Source organism: Acromyrmex echinatior, chromosome 3 (assembly GCF_024713525.1).
Source record: "Acromyrmex echinatior isolate Ae372 chromosome 3, ASM2471352v2, whole genome shotgun sequence".
In the NCBI taxonomy this organism is placed as follows: domain Eukaryota; kingdom Metazoa; phylum Arthropoda; class Insecta; order Hymenoptera; family Formicidae; genus Acromyrmex; species Acromyrmex echinatior.
The window spans coordinates 22,539,297-22,557,884 of NC_141854.1; the positions used below are offsets into that span (position 1 = coordinate 22,539,297).

The window sequence follows — 18,588 nt, forward strand, 5'->3', positions numbered from 1 at the left end:
ATGCGTACAATATGTGTGTATATATGTATGTATGTATGTACAAAAGCCACTGAGCGCTGAATGAGCGATCGTGTTTTTGGAATATTCCGGAATCTAGATGCACCTCATGAGCGCTTTAAATCGGCAAAGCAGCTAGATTGCTCGCCAAGCAAATGAATACGATTGATTATTACTTATAGATCCAACCAATCACATTTAATCGCTCAGCGAGCAGACTAGTCGTTTTGTCCAGCTTGAACGCAACCATTGGCTGCATTCTCTTGGCAGCGGACTCGACAATTGAATAAGCGCTCGCTGCTATTGATGTATTTTTCCAGATCTAAAATGCTGATTGGATGATCTAAAAGAATACACCAATAACAGCGAGCGCTCATTCAACTGTTGAGTCCGCTGAACGCAGCCAATGGTTTCATTCACGATCCACCTGTTTTCATAAGCAAATTTGAGGTTATGTAAAAATTGGATAAATGTTAAGAAGATCCCTTCTATCTCAAATTTTGATAAAAATACACTCAATCAATACATTTTTATATGAAATGAAGGAATCTCGGTTCGCAAAGCAGAGCGACACTTTTTCTGCCAGATTCCTTCATTTTGTGTAAAAACGCTTCGATTGAGTATATTTTTATCAAAATTTGAGGTGGAAGGGGTTTTCTTAACATTTACCGAAAATTTGTATTCTAAATAAAAAATGAGAAAAGAGAATTCGCTTAATTTATCATTTTTAACATTGTTTATCATTTTTCTGCTAAGAGGGAGATTATATTACCAAAAATGTTAGCCTGATTTAATTTATCGATTAAACGATCGTTATAAATACTTTATGTGATTTTATATTATTTGATTTCAAATTATCCTAAAGGGAAATTAAAACGATGCTGTCGCCTCTTGCAGTTAAATATTGCAAGCAAAAATATTTCTACTTCAACCTTTGAATCAGATAATTAAATTAAGTTGATTAAGAGTAGTGGACAATAGCGAGATAGAAAGCTATGATGAAGGATAGATCACTTGCATACACATTTACAACAAGCGTGGGATGGGATATATCGGTGACAATAAATGAAAGATTACATAAAAGATATTATCACTATAGAAAAAACAAATTTATGTAAACATTGCTGTACGAATTATTCAAGTAATAGAATTGTAGTTACTCTAAAGGACGAAAAGAAAAAAGGTATCCCGGTTGGATTAAAACAGCAACAGATCCTTAAAGTTCCCAAGTTTGATAGCAATCTGGTACTTATAAACGACAACAGCATATTTCTAGATACAAGAATACAGATGCCTATTCTACACATTGTTAAAAATGAAAGAACAGACTGACAGCAAAGGAAACAAGATACTATACTAAATTAATAGCAATTGCATCCAGATTCCTATAGTGTATCTATCTTGCCTATTATTGTAATATATGTATTAAATATTTCATTAAAATATTAATATTGTATTTATGTAATATTTACCGCAAAACTTGTAGTATGAAAGCGTATTTGTGCATCTTTGTGTATTTTATTGTATATTAATATTTTAATAATAAAATTACTACACGTTCAAACCTATTTTTTGTTATATACACAAGGGATATATTCTACTTCACACGTTTGCAACGTTCGCTATAATGTTTGATGACATGAAGAATGAAATATTGTTTATCCTATGTGTATGATTTTAGTACGTAAGTGTAGCGCTCGCAAACTTTAGTTTAATTATCAACCACATGATGTCTATCTTTATATTTAAGCAATTATTTAAATGAATTGTCGAAGTTATAAAGTTATATTATGCTTATGTTAAGATTTATAATATTTTTGTTAAAATAAATTTTAGCAAATTTCATAACTTTTAAATTATTGGCCTTTTAATAGAATTTATTATCAAATTTATTTTCATCGTATTCGGAAATCAAATTAGTAACGTGAATAATCCTTCAGTTCTCGAAAGCAATTGTTTTCGATACGATTCCTATATAAAAATAGAATATAGATGAGCATTTCGGATCCTCTAGAGGATCTAGTAGTCTGATACTGATGAAGAAAGGGCTTGCTATCCCTAATCTGGCAAGTTAAGATAGGTCAGCATTTAATTCATCAAAATCTTTATTTAATAATTTGTACAGGCTTAGATACAAAAACTGTTTCCAGTATAGTAGTCTTGTGTTTCACAAAGTTTAAAAAAAAAAAACAGACTTTGTATTCATGATCGGATTTTAGGCTAGTCTTAAATGATATCTTAAAATAGGCTCCGCGGTTGCCAAAGACCAAGCAACCAAAGACCATTATAAGATATTATTTAAAATTATCTTCTGACTGACTGTGAACAGTCTACAAAAAAAATTACATACAAGTAATTTAGTTAGGAAATAAACATATTAGTCAAGATAATTTAAGAAGACAAATTGGAATCCTGAATCACAAAAATGACTGCTCTACCCAGCATTTCAGATTACAATCGATCCAACAGATAATAGTTCAAATGGCCATTCAGAATTGTAATAGCAACTATACACCTCGAGTACTAGCCAATCTGCCGAATGTATTTTGCCAATTCCAATTTGTGATATAAATTAAGAACTGTCTGTGATATTTCTTTATAAGAAAATTGAGGCAGGGACACTTAAGCAATAGATTCTTCCTGAAAATAATAATTTAATTATTGATTAATATAGTTAGGAACTTAAATAGTAAATACTTGTATATAGTAACAATGGAATTGCTTGTGTTGCGATATTCACTGCTAATACTGAAAATTTATAATATTTGTGCTGTAGATCAGCACTAGCAGTGAATCTGGGAACAAAGCCAATGTAAATAGTATTCTAAGTTAATTCGAAATATTTAATAGAATTACTTACCACAGACTTACTATGTTGAAAACAGCAATTCGGCATCACGGTATAGTTAACAAGATCCATAGGATAGCAAACACTTGGTAAGCATTATGTATTCTATGTAATGCTTATTCAACCAGTAATGTCGACTACTTTTTTTGCAAAAACATAGTTGCGTTAACATAACGCAACAGTTTTGCAAAAATTTTTATGATCTAATAACTCCAAATCTCGCGACACGTGCTAACACGTTTTTACTTAACAGTCGCCATGGTCGCCATCGTGATGGAAAGGAAGAAAGACGAGTCATTCCTTCCATGACGCACCATGGACCATGGTAGAGGAAACCATGGAGGAAGGAAACCATGGAGAAAGAAAATCACCATGGACTGATGGACAATGGAGTAGGTACCACAGTCGGTATCATCAGCTCAATTATTATCACAATCGGTATTTGTACAGCGATTGATAAATACGTGGAATTACTGAAAGATAGAAAACTTTAAAATCTTGCGAACTTTCGCGAGAGATCGGTTTCTCACTTGGTCATCGTTCCGATCGCGGAAGAACACGTATTCCATGAAGTCACATGGAAGTTAATAAAATTCATGATATTGAATGAAAATATTCGATAAAGTTTGTTTGCCTCTATTTGAGAGCTTGCAGATTTCGTGTTTTATATTTTACTCATTTTTACTTCAATTTATTTAATTTTTCTTAAATCGTAAATTAAACAAATTTATCGTTAAAAAGTGGTACGATAGTTACAAATTAAACTGTACGACGGAAAGGTTAACCAACAAAGCAGTTGACATTTTTGTGTGATGACGCGTGCTGCATACAAAATTTGATGTTGGGAGTTGTATTTATATATGCAAAGTTTAATAGATTCAATAAACATTTTCAGAGCTGATTCCAATTTGCTCATTTTCGTCAGTGACTAATAATAACGAATATTTGGGAATATATCTATGTTGTGATCACATTGAAAAAAGAGTATAACCATGTCGGAACCAGATAAAAAATCTAATGAACCATATCGTCAATTAGAAGAATCACATGGTGCCGAGTTAAATGTTGGCGTACAAAATACATCGAGTTGTCCTACGAGCTTGAATGCTATTGAAGGGTCGATGGAACTTTCCTCTGTTGTGGTTATACCTGATGGTATGTTACATCAAACTGAAATCTCTTATAAATATGTAAATGGTATAGAAGTAATATATTGCAGTGTTTAATTATATGCTGTGTTCTAATTGTACAGAAGGGTTTACTTAACTTTAATACGAAAGATGATCATATCCTGTAAATATTTAATACCGCATGAATATAATATAACACAACACTGGGAAAATTGGTTTTACTAATGACTACGTTAAGTTGTGGTAACATGGAACGCTGTAAAATATCTTTAACAACAGTGTACATTAGACATGCATGTGTACAAGGAATTAGGTGTGTATATTTTTCATAAACTTTATGCTATAATAAAATGTGTCATCTGACATTTAAAGAGGAATATAATATGCTTTTATATGTATGAATATGAAGTATCATGAAATAAATATGAATGTAAAATATCTCAGTTTAGTAATGGAAGAAATGTAACAATTGCGAAATTATATTAAGTTGAAAAATTAAATCTTATTGACAGATACTTTTACTGTGGTACAAGCTATCAATGCATTAGGCTTTGGAAAATTCCAAGTAAAATTGTCTCTATTCACGGGTCTTTGTTGGATGGTAGATAGTATGGAGATCACAATACTGAGTATTCTAAGTCCATCCTTACATTGTGATTGGGGTATTTCTAGATACCAGCAAGCACTGACCACAACGGTATTTTTTGGATTTGTATTATTATCTTTGTAAAATATGTGACAATATTCGAGTTTATTATTATGGAAATTGAATTTTTAGGTAGTATTTCTTGGTATGATGTTAAGCTCTACTTTTTGGAATAATTTAAGCGACAGATATGGTCGTAAGCAAGCTTTAACTTTGTGTGCGGTATTATTGGCCTATTATGCATTTCTAAGTTCTTTGGCACCAAATTTTCTCTGGATCCTATTGCTTAGAGGAGTTGTAGGATTTGCTATTGGTTGTGTACCACAATCGTAAGTATTTGATAAGTTTCTTAAAGATGAACAATTAATTTGTTTTGAAACTTGTTGTCATTGATGCATACTCTTTTTTTACAGGGTAACATTGTATGCAGAGTTTTTGCCAGCAAAACAACGAGCAAGATGTGTTATTTTACTGGATGTAAGTTTATATTATAAATATATGGATTAATACACATCATAGTATTAAACACAGTATAAAATATATATGTTATACGCATTATAGTGTTTTTGGGCTCTTGGAGCTTGTTTCGAAGTGGCGATTGCATTAATCGTTATGCCCAATTTTGGTTGGAGATGGCTTCTTATATTATCGTCCATTCCATTATTTATATTTGCTGTAATAACACCGGTTTGTAATAAATTTAGATATTTTTAAGTATATCATTTATTTAGAAATACTTTAGAAATTAAATAATTTCATGTATTTGCAGTGGCTGCCAGAATCTACAGTATTTGATATGACAACTGGAAAAACAGATCGTGCAATTTCAACATTAGAACGTGTAGCTAGAGAAAATAAAAAATCATTGCCTGTAGGAAGACTAGTTATGGATAGATTTTATCAAGGTCATCATGGTCGATTTAAAGATGTTCTGAGTAAAGAAATGTACAGAACGTCTGCTTTACTTTGGCTTGTATGGTAAATAATAAACTAAATAATAAAAATATTAACTTTATCTCAATATTTTTGCAACTTTAGTATAACGTTCGCGAATAAAATATATTCATAATATTTACGATGTAAATATGTATTATTATATATTTTACAGGATGAGTACAGCATTCTGCTACTATGGAGTGGTATTAATGACAACTGAACTTTTTCACACATCCTCAGAGCAATGTAGCACATGGAGTACGAGCAACAATGAAGGTACATGCCAACTTGACTGCCGATTGCGGCGTAGTGACTACATCGATCTACTTTGGACAACATTGGCGGAATTTCCTGGCATATTTTCTACTGTTTTCGCGATCGAGAAAATAGGCAGACGAAAGACAATGGCTTGCCAGTTAGTCATGTTCGCCATAGTAGTTTGCTTTTTAAGCAGAACCTGTTTGTTGAGTAGAGCAGTGTTGACCATTGCCATTTTCCTAGCCAGAGGCTTAATTGCCGGTGTGTTTCAAGCTGCGTACGTATACACGCCAGAAGTATACCCTACACATTTACGAAGTATAGGTGTAAGTGCGTGTAGCGCTATGGCACGAATCGGTGCTATGATCACTCCATACATAGCACAAGTATTTTTACAATGGTCCATCACGGGAACCATGATCACTTATGCGACAACCGCTTTGTGTGCTGCAATTGCTACGCTTATACTTCCCGTGGAGACCAAGAATCAACAATCAAATGACGCAAGTCACGAAAATAGATAGACATTTCTGTAACGAAGTATCTTAATATTGACCGAAAGTTACTACTTTGTTGCATTATTTAAGGTACTTTTATATATTACGATATGTAATAACAGATGTATACATACAAACAGTTCTTGATTGATTGAGAACTTGTCTTGTGTATTTATACATGACCATATATGCGAACACGCAGATTTAGTCATTATTAATATTTTTTATTTATTATTTAATCAAGTGGACATATCTTTATTGTAAGTTATCTATAAAACATATATATATATATATATTTTTTTTTTAATATTTTATTTATTTATTGTAGTACACATATATACTATTAACAAGAAAAATTGTCTCATCTGCAGGATTTATTAAAAAAAACAAATTTTAATTCTAGATTACACAATATACAAACATAAAGACTGACATATATGCGACTTTCAAGTAAAGTGCCAAAACAAATATTAATCATGAATGCTCTAAATTTCGTCATATCCACAACTTTGAATCTATTTTTAAAGATAATGATTATAGTATCTAATGGAATAAATGAATAAAATTAACTTGTTTGTACGAGAGCAAGTCAATAAGTTTTTAGAAAAACATAATAAAACACATTTTTTTTATTGATTTATTTTTATTTCTCAACATAATCTCCTTTTAGTTTGATACACTTAATCCAACGATTTTCCAACTTTTTCAAGCCGTCCGAATAATATGATTTGTCCAACCCTTCAAAATAAGCTTCTGTTTCGACGATGAGCTGCTCTCTGGTGAATCTCTTTCCTTTGAACCATTTCTTCAGATTTGGAAACAGGAAATAGTCGCAGGGGGCTAAATCTGGCGAATATGCTGGATGGGGAAGCAATTCATAGCGGAATTCATTGAATTTGGCCATCGCTGCCGGGTACGTGTAAACCCGTGTATTGTCTTGATGGAAGAGCACTTTCTTCTTCGCCAAATGGGGACGTTTTTTTTTTAAAATGTTATTGAAACGGTCCAATAAGGCTGCGTAGTAATCGCCATTGATCATTTGCTTCGACGGAAGGTAATCGATATAAATTATACCGCATGCATCCCAAAAAATTGTGGCCATCATCTTTCCGGCCAACTTCATGATCTTCGCCTTTTTCGGAGCTGGTTCACTCGGTGAAGTCCATTGTTTTGACTGTTCCTTCGTTTCGGGTGTGAAGTAATGGATCCATATTTCGTCCACAGTAATGAATCGACGCAGAAATTCATCTGGATTACGTTGAAACATCTCTAAACATTGTTTTGAAATCGTCACACGGTCGCGCTTTTGGTCTACAGTGAGTAAACGCGGCACCCATCTTGTCGATAGCTTTTTCATACCCAATTGTTCGTGCAAAATTGAAATCACTGTGCCATGTGATATGCCTATGGCCTCAACAAGCTCATCCACTTTCACTCGTCGATCAATCAAAACAATATCGTGGACTTTATCGATGATTTCTGGCGTAGTAGCCTCAATTGGACGTCCCGAACGAGGTGCATCACATGTGGATGTATGACCACGTTTAAATTTATTTACCCAATTGTATACAGTCGCAAACGCTGGTGCAGATATGCTATGAACATTATCCAACTCGGCTTTGATTTTTTTCGGCGTTAAACCTTTCATATGTAGATGTTTGATTACTGCACGAAATTCGTTTTTTTCCATTTTGCAAAAAATACAAAGATTGTTCGCTTTAATCGTCTACATAAATGAAACCACGCGATGAATTCCGCTCAAAATTTGACAGTAATCAACTAAAAGATGCTACTTGTCAAAAAATAATGTGACATGATACTGCCCTCTGACAGATTTTCTAAGAACTTATTGACTTGCCCTTGTATGGTTGTCTTGTTAATATTATAAATTGAATTTAATTCAATATTGAGAATTATGGTTAATATTGAAATCATTATCCAAGAGAATAATCTAATATGTGTGCATGATGAGTTAAATTGAAAAAACTTAAGTGCATAAACTATTATTTTATATATATTTAATACTTGTATTAGTTTGAAATTTATATATATTAAAAATTATATATATAATTATAATTAATGTAATTAATTGTATACTGTAATTATTGTGATTACTTGAACATGACAGATTATTTTTACAAATACTCTAAGATATTATTATTTTACATAGCAAAATTTAATATATCAATTTTTACAATTGTATCGGATAAATTTAATAAAACTTTATAACATATTTTTGTCATTTCTATATACATCCTGTTTTTCTTGTGCAGTGTATTTTAGCGATATGTATTTTATCAAATTGATAAAAAAGATCTAAATTATATTTATATAACACTATATAAAATCATAAATAATAATTATGATTAGTAACTAAATGTAGATAGTGTATTGCACAAGTTAATCTTATATAAAAATCATTATCACTTTTTTTTTGATAGATACTTGACATGTATTTCTCATATATTGTAGCATACAATTTCTACGTACAAAACATAGCAATAATAGTCTGACACGCATGTATGTGTGTCAGGCATAAGTGTGCATAAGTAGCGTGTAGCAGCACTAGCAGCATGCAGCATGTAGTCGATCAGTTGAGAATAGAGTTGTCGCTAGTTTCTCTTTCGTTGCAATAATTGTATACATTAAAAAAATTTTTTTTCTAAAAGAATACAAAAAGCAGAATTAGTTTCCAGTAAATAAAATAGAAGTATTTAATATCAGTCTCTCAAAATGGTGAGTATTAATAAAAATTGGAGCATTTTGGAGGCTAAGAGGTTAGGCTGAAGTTAATTATAATAAACGAACATGTGATTCCTTATATGGTAGCATGACTTTAGGTAGAAAAAAAAATATATGTATATATATTCATTTAAATTTTACATATTCAATTATACATATTCATTTTAATATTTTCTAATATATTATTTCGTAATATAAAGAAGAAAATTTAGTTATTTTTGCGTTTTGTATTATCCAAGCAGATAACTTTTCAAGTTAATTTCAGCAAGATCCAAATGAAGACACCGAATGGAATGATATCCTTAGGAGGAAAGGTATCATACCTGAGAAGGAAAAGGAACAGGAAGTTACTGAGGATCAGATAGTAAATCTGTTGGAAAGTACAATAGATGAGAAAACAGGACGTGGTGATTATGTTTTTTAATATCCAATTATTAAATTATAGTTTAATGTTTATCGATGTGTTATCGTTGGCTCACAAATTCACAATTTTTACAGACTGTAACAATTTAGAAGAGAAGACCTTGGATGAATTAGATGAGCTAGAAGACGAAGAGGATGAACGAGTTCTGGAGGAATATCGACGAAAGAGAATAGCAGAAATGAAGGCGTTAGCTAACAAGTGTAAATATGGAGAGGTGCGAGAAATATCTGCAGAAGATTATGTTAAGGAAGTTAATAATGCTGGTGAAGATGTTTGGGTTATTTTATATCTTTACAAATCTGGGTATGATAAAGCAAAGCAGAACAAACCTTTATTAGTGAACACAACCATGAAATTAACTCATAATATAAATATATTTTCAGCATTCCTCTCTGTACTCTAGTCAATCAGCATCTTGCCAATCTAGCAAGAAAGTTTCCTGCCACTAAATTTTTGAAAAGTATCTCTACCACTTGCATCCCAAACTGGCCCGACAGTAATCTTCCTACAATATTCATTTATCACGATGGAAATATGGTGAAACAAATTATTGGGCCGCTCGAATTCCGTGGCATGAAATTGTCTGAAGCAGGTAATACTTGCTTGATTGCAAAGTGTCACAAAGAAAATGTACAAGGAAATAATTGTGCTGTTTATTTTGTTACATAGAATTAGAATGGATGTTGGGGCAGACAGAAGCAATACCAACGAAGATCGAGGAGGATCCTCGACCCAAGATCAATGATGTTTTATTTTCAAGTTTGAAAAACGGAAATGATGATGGTAACGATTGGTAATTTTATGAAGTCATTAAGAGATTGATGCATAATAAGTATTATCAAATTAATGTTTCTCATTTTATTTATTTTACTATGCCTCGTCATTTATAAAAGTACTATTTTCAAAACTGCTATACATTCATTTTAATAAAATATTTTATTACAATGTTATCTCACTTTACATTTATTCTATAAACTGTATATATAAGAAATCTATTTAATAATTTAAATAGAAATTATCAGAAAAATATAAATAAAGGATTTATTACAACCAACTAGAGAGAATCAATAAGCTTTTAAAATTGTATTTAAAATTTATATAATGTTAGATATGTATATATTCACTTTTAACGTTACAGATATAAAAACAATGTACGCTCGGTTTTAAAAATAACAAAGAATTATTTTTAAATCTTTGTGACTGAATTTAAAATTATCGAAATTATATATTTATATACATATCAATTCTTTGTTTTGCAAATTGACAAAATTTAATTAATATTTAGGAATTGATATAATTAAATTCTTTTTTTTTTTTGCTTACATATTGTTATAATAATAAGATTCCAATTTGAACGCCAAGAATTCAGTTGATCCATATAATACATTAATTCTTGAATCGAAGAAAAAAATTACAAATTAAATTAAATTGCTCGTTAATTTTTCACCAAAACATCGAAGGAAGCAACGAATATTTTTAAAGTCTCGTTTTAGATGTTCTACAGATGTCATAGTAAAATGCTATTTACAACTTTAGAATGCGATCCCATTTACATTTGTCAATTTTTTTCTTCTGATTAAACAACGAAGTATTTGCAGCGAGTGGATTGCATCTTCATTCCTCAATATGCCGTTTGCATTGTGCATTTTATAATTGCATGCGTTTAATTTTACGCAAGAGCACGATGTATCATTTTATCCTTGTTCTTCGCCGAATAAAGAAGGATAAAATAATACATCATGCATTATGCGTGAAACACACTCTTGTACGTGCACATTCCGAGTTCAGATGTTTTTTCGTATCGTGCGTCGTGCAATGTGCGATTCGTTTACGCGACGCGACCGGCGACCAAACGAGACGCATAAGTACTTAACTTCGAATCCGAATTCATAAGTTACGTGTGGCGATGACGGCAATCCTATCTGAAATGCCTTGAATTCTGATCGCGAATAACGCAAATTAGATATATGTAGTATATCGCTGTCGGTCGTCGCGAAGCGCGAAAGCAAGATAGATATGCGAATCTCCAAATGAGTAACACTTGAGACGGTAAGAAATGTCCATCACACCAAATTTCACGTGCATGGAAGCAAACAGAAGCTATAGAAACACTTATCTCGAAACCTCAAAACATTCGGTTTAGAATTTTGGGAACCATGTATTTACGTACGATGCAAATACGGAGGTATGTATTGAGTGCTTTCCAGCAACAGAAAACATTTACACAGTGTGACACAGTAATAGCTGAAACGTTGTTCAGCTTTTTTATTTCACTGCGAGAGTGAAGGAAAAGATTGTTGTATAGCTAGGACCGAACACATTCGAACGTAATCTCGAAATCTCTTATCGGAGTGTCACTCATAGAAAAATAAATAACAATGGAAAATAAAATATATAATTGCTTTCGGGAAGTGATGTTTTACGACGATGTAGTCAAAAAATATCACAGTATTTTACGATTGTGTCGACTTGCGTTATAATTAGAATCGTACTGTAAGCCTGTTTTTTTTTCCATCAGGATTGAACGATGGATCTTCTTGCATGATTAATCTTTCTCTCGAATTCTGTCCAACGTGAAAAGAAAAAGAAGAAAAATGAAGCTGTAAGTAGTGTTTAGAATCAATCCTGGGGGGTAATGGAAAAAAACCAATTTGGACGTTTTCACTGTTTTCAGCGCTTTTACACACAGGATATATATATATATATCCTGTTTTTTATGCGCGGCGCCTTTGAGTGCCAGTACTGCCGTCTGAACGTAGCAACGTAGCGAACGTTTAGAAAAAAAGGCTGCCGAGCTACGGGGCGACTTTGTTTACATTCGCGGGCGCCCATAGGATATCTTTTTTCATGCGATTACCGCTCCCTCAAGGACTTCTCAGGTTACGATTTTTGTTTAGTGGCTGAGAGAGCGGCTTTTTGTCACTACGAGTCTTATTGTCAGTCACGCGCGAACGAAAGACGGGCTTGGATTTCGTGTCACTCGCGGTTACGACGAATTTTTCATCACCGGCGAATTGCCCTGGGAATGAGACAGGAAGAACAAAGCCAGTGCTGTGACAGTGCTTTTGACGCTCACCTTCCCCTCCCTCCTCTTATTTTATTATCGGATCTCCGACAAAAGTTTTTAATTGATTGACGATTTTCGATTTCTTGGAAGGTATGCGGTATGCATGCAGAATTTTTTTTTTTTAGTGTATTCCGGATTAGATCGATGCTTATTGTTCAGTTCAGTGCTTTTTGTGAGTCACTCGAAGTTCTAAAAATAGTGACGATCTTGTCCTCTTGATGCTTTGATTTATCAGTGTTGTATTAAATAATATGCATATAATATGCTTGACTGTTACGTGAGAATATTTATTATGATTTTAGATAAGCTAGGCGTTAGGAGATTGTATTTTTATAGTAATTCTTTGAAACGCTGATAAAATTTTGAAACATTTTATTGTTTTAATCCGACAATAATTAAACAATAGATAATAGATCTTTTTTTATCGAGGATATGTCTCGAGTTTTATAGTGAAGTTTTAAATTAACAGATTTTTTTCATAAGAATTGAGAAGTTAAAGCCTGATTTTTTGCGAAGGTGATCTTTGACTTTACTTTTTTGCGTTATTCCTCTAAAGTTAGAATGTTAGTTACATTTTTAAAATGTAATCAAGTTATGTTTTAACTATATTTCTTTATAAAATCTTTGTTATAAATAAAATAAAACAAAAAATTGGGAAAGAGACTTTATAGTTAAAATTAATTTATGTATTTGATTTATGTAATTTGATGGTTCGATAAAATGTCAAAATATGTAAAACTTAAAATATTAATTTTTTGAAATAAATACAGTTTACAAATTTTACAAATAATTTTTAATAATTATATATAAAATGATAGTTTACATCCTTTAAATGATCTTTATGTGAACGCATTATTATTTACAAATAAATAATTAACATGATATTAAATAAATCCGTAATATACTCGACTTTTATTATGATTTTAAGTAATGTAGGGATTAAGAAATTGTATTTAATTACGTACATAGCAAAGTTCTTTGAAATGTTAACCGTAAAACATTTTATTGTCTTAATTAGATTATGATAACAATCATAAATATAACAGTTGACCATAGACAAATATTTCAGTATACTATTTTATCTTTCATATTTGAGATATCTTATAAATTAGAATAGGCAAATATTTATTAAATATTCTATCAATTATTTTGTTTACTGGCTAAAGGTTCGTATATGTCACAGCAGAGTATGCAGGCACAGAATTGTGATAATACCAGGAAAAAGATGAATATTGAAGTAGGTTTATCATCTATGAAGTCCTTCAAAACCATTTTTATGGAAGATGCAAATATCTCTGAGGAGAAAACTATTGCAAACCAAGCTTCATTGCATAATGTGCAGCTTCTTCGAAATCTACCAAATATTTTAAGAAGCAATAACACAAAAACATCTAGAAATTATAAATTATTGAACAAAACCGATACAAGTACCTCCAGTGCAGAAGACGGAAATTCTTCTTGGGAATTAAATACATCATCTAGCATTGATTTAGATATGGAAGCCAATTATAATAAAATCACTTTACCAAAATCGCATCATCAAAGAAAGCAAGTGCACAATCCATTGGATGTTCAATACGATATTCCTGATTGCAACAATAACAAAAATAAAAATCTACTGCAAGAAATTAGTCAGTTAAACACATTAAATGTATCACCAAGTTGTCAAAAAAATACACCAACGAAGAAAAAAAACGTAAAGTATAACAACAAGCAAAAGAAAAGTTCGTTCAATAAAAACTTAAAAAAAAAAACAGCTCGTAAATCTAGCAGGAAAACACAAGTGTCACGTAAAAAGCCAGTCATGTTAACTACTATTCCAGATATGAATATGAAAAACGCTATGCAAGATGTTAATAATTTTTTGAAGAATGATATACTTCCTCAACAACAACTTTCCGTTTACAACCCTAATTTTTCAAATATAAATGTAAATGATTTAAATGACGTTGCAACAGAACCGGTCGAGCCATCTAATATTTTCTACTGTAACAACGAAATTTATAAATTCGAAAAAGAATGTGATATAAATCTCAACGATGTTATTTCTGGTAAATCGACAGAGATCAACGCAACGCAGCCCAAAACTATCCAAAAAGATATTACAAGTTATGAGTTTCCAATAACAGAGAATAATTTGCAACGAAAAACGATAGACAGCTACATTGGCTCTAATTTTTTATGTGGATCCAAAATATTATATTCTTGTTCTTGTGCAAATTGCATGTCACATGACAAAGATATTATATTTTATGAAGATCCAGTATCAACTTCTACGAGCAATGACGACATGGAAGCAGAGCTTTTCGCATGTGATTTGCATACAAATATTTATGACTTTTATATTAATAATTATTTTCATATATTTGGTAATTTAATGGACTTTGAAAAGAATTTTTATGAAGAATTTGACGAGAACATTTCAACGAAAGAAAATGCATGTAGTACAACAGAACTAATTGAAAGCAGTACAAACATGTCATCCATAAATCAAAATGAATCGCAAAATTTACAGCCTTCCCATATTGATAGAAAAGATATTTGTGTAGAATCATGTCCTGCAGCATTTGTCACATATCCTAATGAAATAACAATGGAAAATTCAAAAACTTTTGATGAAATAAATATCCCTAATTATTTAAATTTGGACAGTTTTTCGATGAAGGAAAATAAAATAATTTCTCAAGATGAAATACTAATTCAAAACGCTGTCTCATCGAATGCACCTGTTTCCAATTCTACCTATCTACCTCAGATACCAGAAAACAACAGAGGTAAATATAAAAGATAGAAAAAAAAATAATTACAATAAATTACTTTAAGTTTTTATTATCTGAATTACTTACTTAATAAATATCTGTAATATTTTTATTCCAGATTTATATGTTATGCAATGTGCTCAATGTGGAAAATTGTTCAGTAAAAAGCATCAGTTATGGAAACATTTTAGTCACTGTTACTTTTACAAGGAAAATTTTCCTTGTCATATCTGCAATAAAATGTACAGGTAAGAATATAGAGGTAAAGCTTCTTGCTTGCTGTTTGATAGTTGTAAATACATTATAAATACATGTTGAATGTATGATTTATGTACAGATATTATTTTAACACATTTACAGACATAAATCATCATTAGCTCAGCATTTACGGTTAGTGCATAATGTATCACATGGTCTCCACGAAAAATTGGAGAAGAACTATATTTGTAAAAAATGTTCAAAATCATATGTCAGATTTCGCGCTTTTCAAAGGCATATGCTTCTTCATGATTAGTAAGTCTGATTGATAATTGGTTTCTTGACCATGATGTCTTAGAACTGAGAACTTGCTACTAAGAAATTGCGAAAATCGTACATGACATGAACATCACAGAAGTATAACGTAGTAACATTGTTCGATGTATGATTTGACAAGTGACGTCAGATTTTACAAATAATTTTATATTTTGATAAGCCAGTACTTAATACTTGATTTTTTACGTTTTTTTTTGTTATCATTTTTGTTGTCAATTCTTTAAAAATGTTCCTCTTTGTTTTATAGATTTTCTTATTAATGTTTTCTATTAGAGCTTTTTTTAGTTTGTGGTGTACTATAGCGAGCCTCATTACTACTGTATTTCCAGTGTATCACAGATTTTTCTCTCACTCTCACTTTAAATTATGTAAATAATAACATTTTCATTATACAGTTAATTCTACATGGGCTTTATTTTAATGAAGTATTAATTTAGAAATAAAAGAAGATATTTAATATTAAAAAGAAATACGAAGAAATATAGATAAAGATAAAAATTTAAATTTTCGTAATTAACTTAAAATTTTTCAAAGAATATATGAATGGAAACACAGTAGTAATAAATTATTATTACAGTACAATATTATTATTAATAAATAAATTGAAAACTTTTATTTATATCTATTTTTATATGGAAGACTCTCTAAAGTATATAAGTTGAGTATAACATTTTACTAATATTTGACTAATATTTAACTAATATTTGACTAATATTTTGTTCCTTTGTATCTATTCTTTTTACTTTCTGAAATATATTGCTAAAGTCTGTCTTACTATAACTGCATTCTTTTGTTTTAAGGATGAGAAAAAAATCATAAACTCAGAATTTTGCAATTTATTTCGGGAATATATATATGTTTAGTAACTAATTTCATTTAACATATATAAAAAAATATATTTTATATTTTTTATATATTCTAACGATACATCCAAAGTTTTGGTATTTATATATATATTCATTTTAATAGTATATTGCTAAACATGTTTATTTAGACAATAAATGTCTATTATTGTAATAAATTCACGTGTCTGAAGAACTAAAGCAACAATAATTATAAGACCAAATTGTTAATGGTTTTCTACATGACATTTTATATGATGAAAATTGATAAGGAAAATTGTTATTATCAAATAAAAAGAAAGAAAAATACGTCACAATATCCTTAACATGTAATTTTCTTTGTACATATGAAAAACAATTTTACAAAGAAATAAAAGATATTTGGCTGTTCATTTTAGGATTCATACATTTGTCATTTGATAAGACACGAATTGCAAACACAGGTATACGAGAATCTTTCATATAATCGTATTTGATGACATTATCATATCATTCCAAAATAGCGAATACATTGAATTCACTGCATGCATGAAATATGATTACCCTACAATTGAATGTGTGACAGAATATCTCAATGGATGCGTCTTTTAAAGGAAAGGGATAGAATCGTATATTATTGCAGAACAAATTATTAATTATTATAGTTCAAGCGGAATTATATATTTATAACATATGTCATACAAAATGTCGCTTTATTAATGAATTTATTAGTAAAATTTTATTCGTAAAATATTACTTAAATTTAAATATATATTAATTTATATGTGAAATTCAAATAATAATTGAGTCTTGCAAATTCTTTAGAAGTTAAAATGTAAAATCAAGATAAAACTTGAAATTTATTAATAAGACTTTCAAATTTATTTTATCGTCTAATTAATTACACTTATCGTTTAGCACTTTCTTGCGTAGAACTTAAAAAATAGAACTTGGATTCACGAATTTTTTAAAATGTCTAGTAAATTATTTATATAATTGCAGCAATATTCCATTATTAATGATTAAAAACGTTGTGATATACCATAAACATTTTTTATAACATATATTCGTATTAACAATGTTGCTATTTACAAAAAACTTTTTATTTACAAAACTGACTTTCAAGAGCAGAATTTCATTTAATGGAAAATTAAAAGTATTTAAAAAATTTTGTTTACTTAAATTTTTTCTGTTGAGTACAATAATTTGCATTTTTTAATAAATAGGAATATTATTGTGCGATATCCACAAAAACATTAAAATATTATGGCAAGTATGTGATAAGTGTTCTATGCTTTTTTTTATTTCAATATTTTTGTGTATAAATTAAGTATAAATTTTGAAACTAAAATATGAGCCTATTATTACTATTATATTACTATTATTGATTTAACTAAAAATAATATTGATTTAATTAAAAATAATTTAAAATAATTTAATAAACAATCATTGTATAACAATTGGAAAATTTTATTTAAATACTTTATATTTTGTTATAAGGTGATATTTGTTAAAACCTAAATAAGTAAATTTTGGATTATGATATATAAAACATTAGATTTAATATGCAAAACAAAATTTTACATATACAATTTACAGACAATTGTTGTATTTTAAAGCATACATGCTTTTTAACACTATGATTTCTCAACAAAATCACTATTGGTGATATTTGAGTTTTTGAATTTGACAAGTTTATATTGTAACAAATTTAAATACGCTACGATTATATCTTCACATTCAAAGCTTTCACCCAGTTATCATTTTATCCTTGTTCATCAAATGTGTTAAAGTGGATCATAAGGATAAAATGATACCTGGATGCACTCGAGTGAAATTTTTGAATTTAACCGTTAACTGTGACGTCACTGTGACGTCATGCAACATCGTCAGAAGCGCGCAACATGGCGTCGCCGCGTTGCCTCGTCG

At 30.2% G+C, this 18,588-nt stretch overlaps 3 protein-coding genes and 2 long non-coding RNA genes across 9 annotated transcripts; 4 read left to right on the plus strand and 1 right to left on the minus strand.

Moving 5' to 3' along the window:
- The first annotated feature begins 206 nt into the window (after nucleotides 1-206).
- LOC147910358 (uncharacterized) lies at nucleotides 207-2,253 on the plus strand. The gene is made up of 2 exons (XR_015544388.1): nucleotides 207-1,180; nucleotides 1,263-2,253. It is a non-coding gene; the product is annotated as an uncharacterized LOC147910358 (long non-coding RNA).
- On the minus strand, nucleotides 2,085-3,406 carry LOC105143303 (uncharacterized). 2 transcript variants are annotated; one of them, XR_845706.1, is made up of 3 exons: nucleotides 3,376-3,390; nucleotides 2,858-3,318; nucleotides 2,085-2,637 (listed from the first exon to the last, which is right to left on the minus strand). It is a non-coding gene; the product is annotated as an uncharacterized LOC105143303 (long non-coding RNA). The 2 variants fall into 2 exon arrangements; XR_015544387.1 differs by having other exon boundaries at nucleotides 2,858-3,406.
- A 51-nt stretch (nucleotides 3,407-3,457) lies between these two features.
- On the plus strand, nucleotides 3,458-8,119 carry LOC105143302 (synaptic vesicle 2-related protein). 3 transcript variants are annotated; one of them, XR_845705.2, is made up of 8 exons: nucleotides 3,458-4,000; nucleotides 4,488-4,672; nucleotides 4,754-4,950; nucleotides 5,035-5,098; nucleotides 5,183-5,308; nucleotides 5,391-5,599; nucleotides 5,730-6,402; nucleotides 6,716-8,119. XR_845705.2 is itself a non-coding variant. In XM_011051541.2 (8 exons), exons 2-8 carry the CDS (start codon nucleotides 4,267-4,269, stop codon nucleotides 6,337-6,339), a joined length of 1,413 nt encoding a protein of 470 aa, XP_011049843.1. In that variant the 5' UTR covers nucleotides 3,859-4,000; nucleotides 4,098-4,266; the 3' UTR covers nucleotides 6,340-8,119. The 3 variants fall into 3 exon arrangements, 2 of the variants coding, with proteins under 2 accessions (XP_011049841.1, XP_011049843.1); XM_011051541.2 differs by adding an exon at nucleotides 4,098-4,288 and having other exon boundaries at nucleotides 3,859-4,000; nucleotides 5,730-8,119; XM_011051539.2 differs by having other exon boundaries at nucleotides 3,459-4,000; nucleotides 5,730-8,119.
- Nucleotides 8,120-8,882: 763 nt separating this feature from the next.
- On the plus strand, nucleotides 8,883-10,428 carry viaf (viral IAP-associated factor). The gene is made up of 5 exons (XM_011051545.2): nucleotides 8,883-9,048; nucleotides 9,320-9,461; nucleotides 9,553-9,781; nucleotides 9,862-10,070; nucleotides 10,148-10,428. The coding sequence occupies exons 1-5, from the start codon at nucleotides 9,046-9,048 to the stop codon at nucleotides 10,273-10,275; spliced, it is 711 nt and encodes a 236-aa protein (XP_011049847.1). The 5' UTR covers nucleotides 8,883-9,045; the 3' UTR covers nucleotides 10,276-10,428.
- Nucleotides 10,429-10,564: 136 nt separating this feature from the next.
- On the plus strand, nucleotides 10,565-17,072 carry LOC105143373 (uncharacterized). 2 transcript variants are annotated; one of them, XM_087403959.1, is made up of 4 exons: nucleotides 10,565-12,635; nucleotides 13,732-15,319; nucleotides 15,423-15,552; nucleotides 15,665-17,072. In XM_087403959.1, exons 2-4 carry the CDS (start codon nucleotides 13,735-13,737, stop codon nucleotides 15,816-15,818), a joined length of 1,869 nt encoding a protein of 622 aa, XP_087260085.1. In that variant the 5' UTR covers nucleotides 10,565-12,635; nucleotides 13,732-13,734; the 3' UTR covers nucleotides 15,819-17,072. The 2 variants fall into 2 exon arrangements, with proteins under 2 accessions (XP_087260085.1, XP_087260084.1); XM_087403958.1 differs by lacking the exon at nucleotides 10,565-12,635 and having other exon boundaries at nucleotides 12,642-15,319.
- Nucleotides 17,073-18,588: the final 1,516 nt, after the last annotated feature.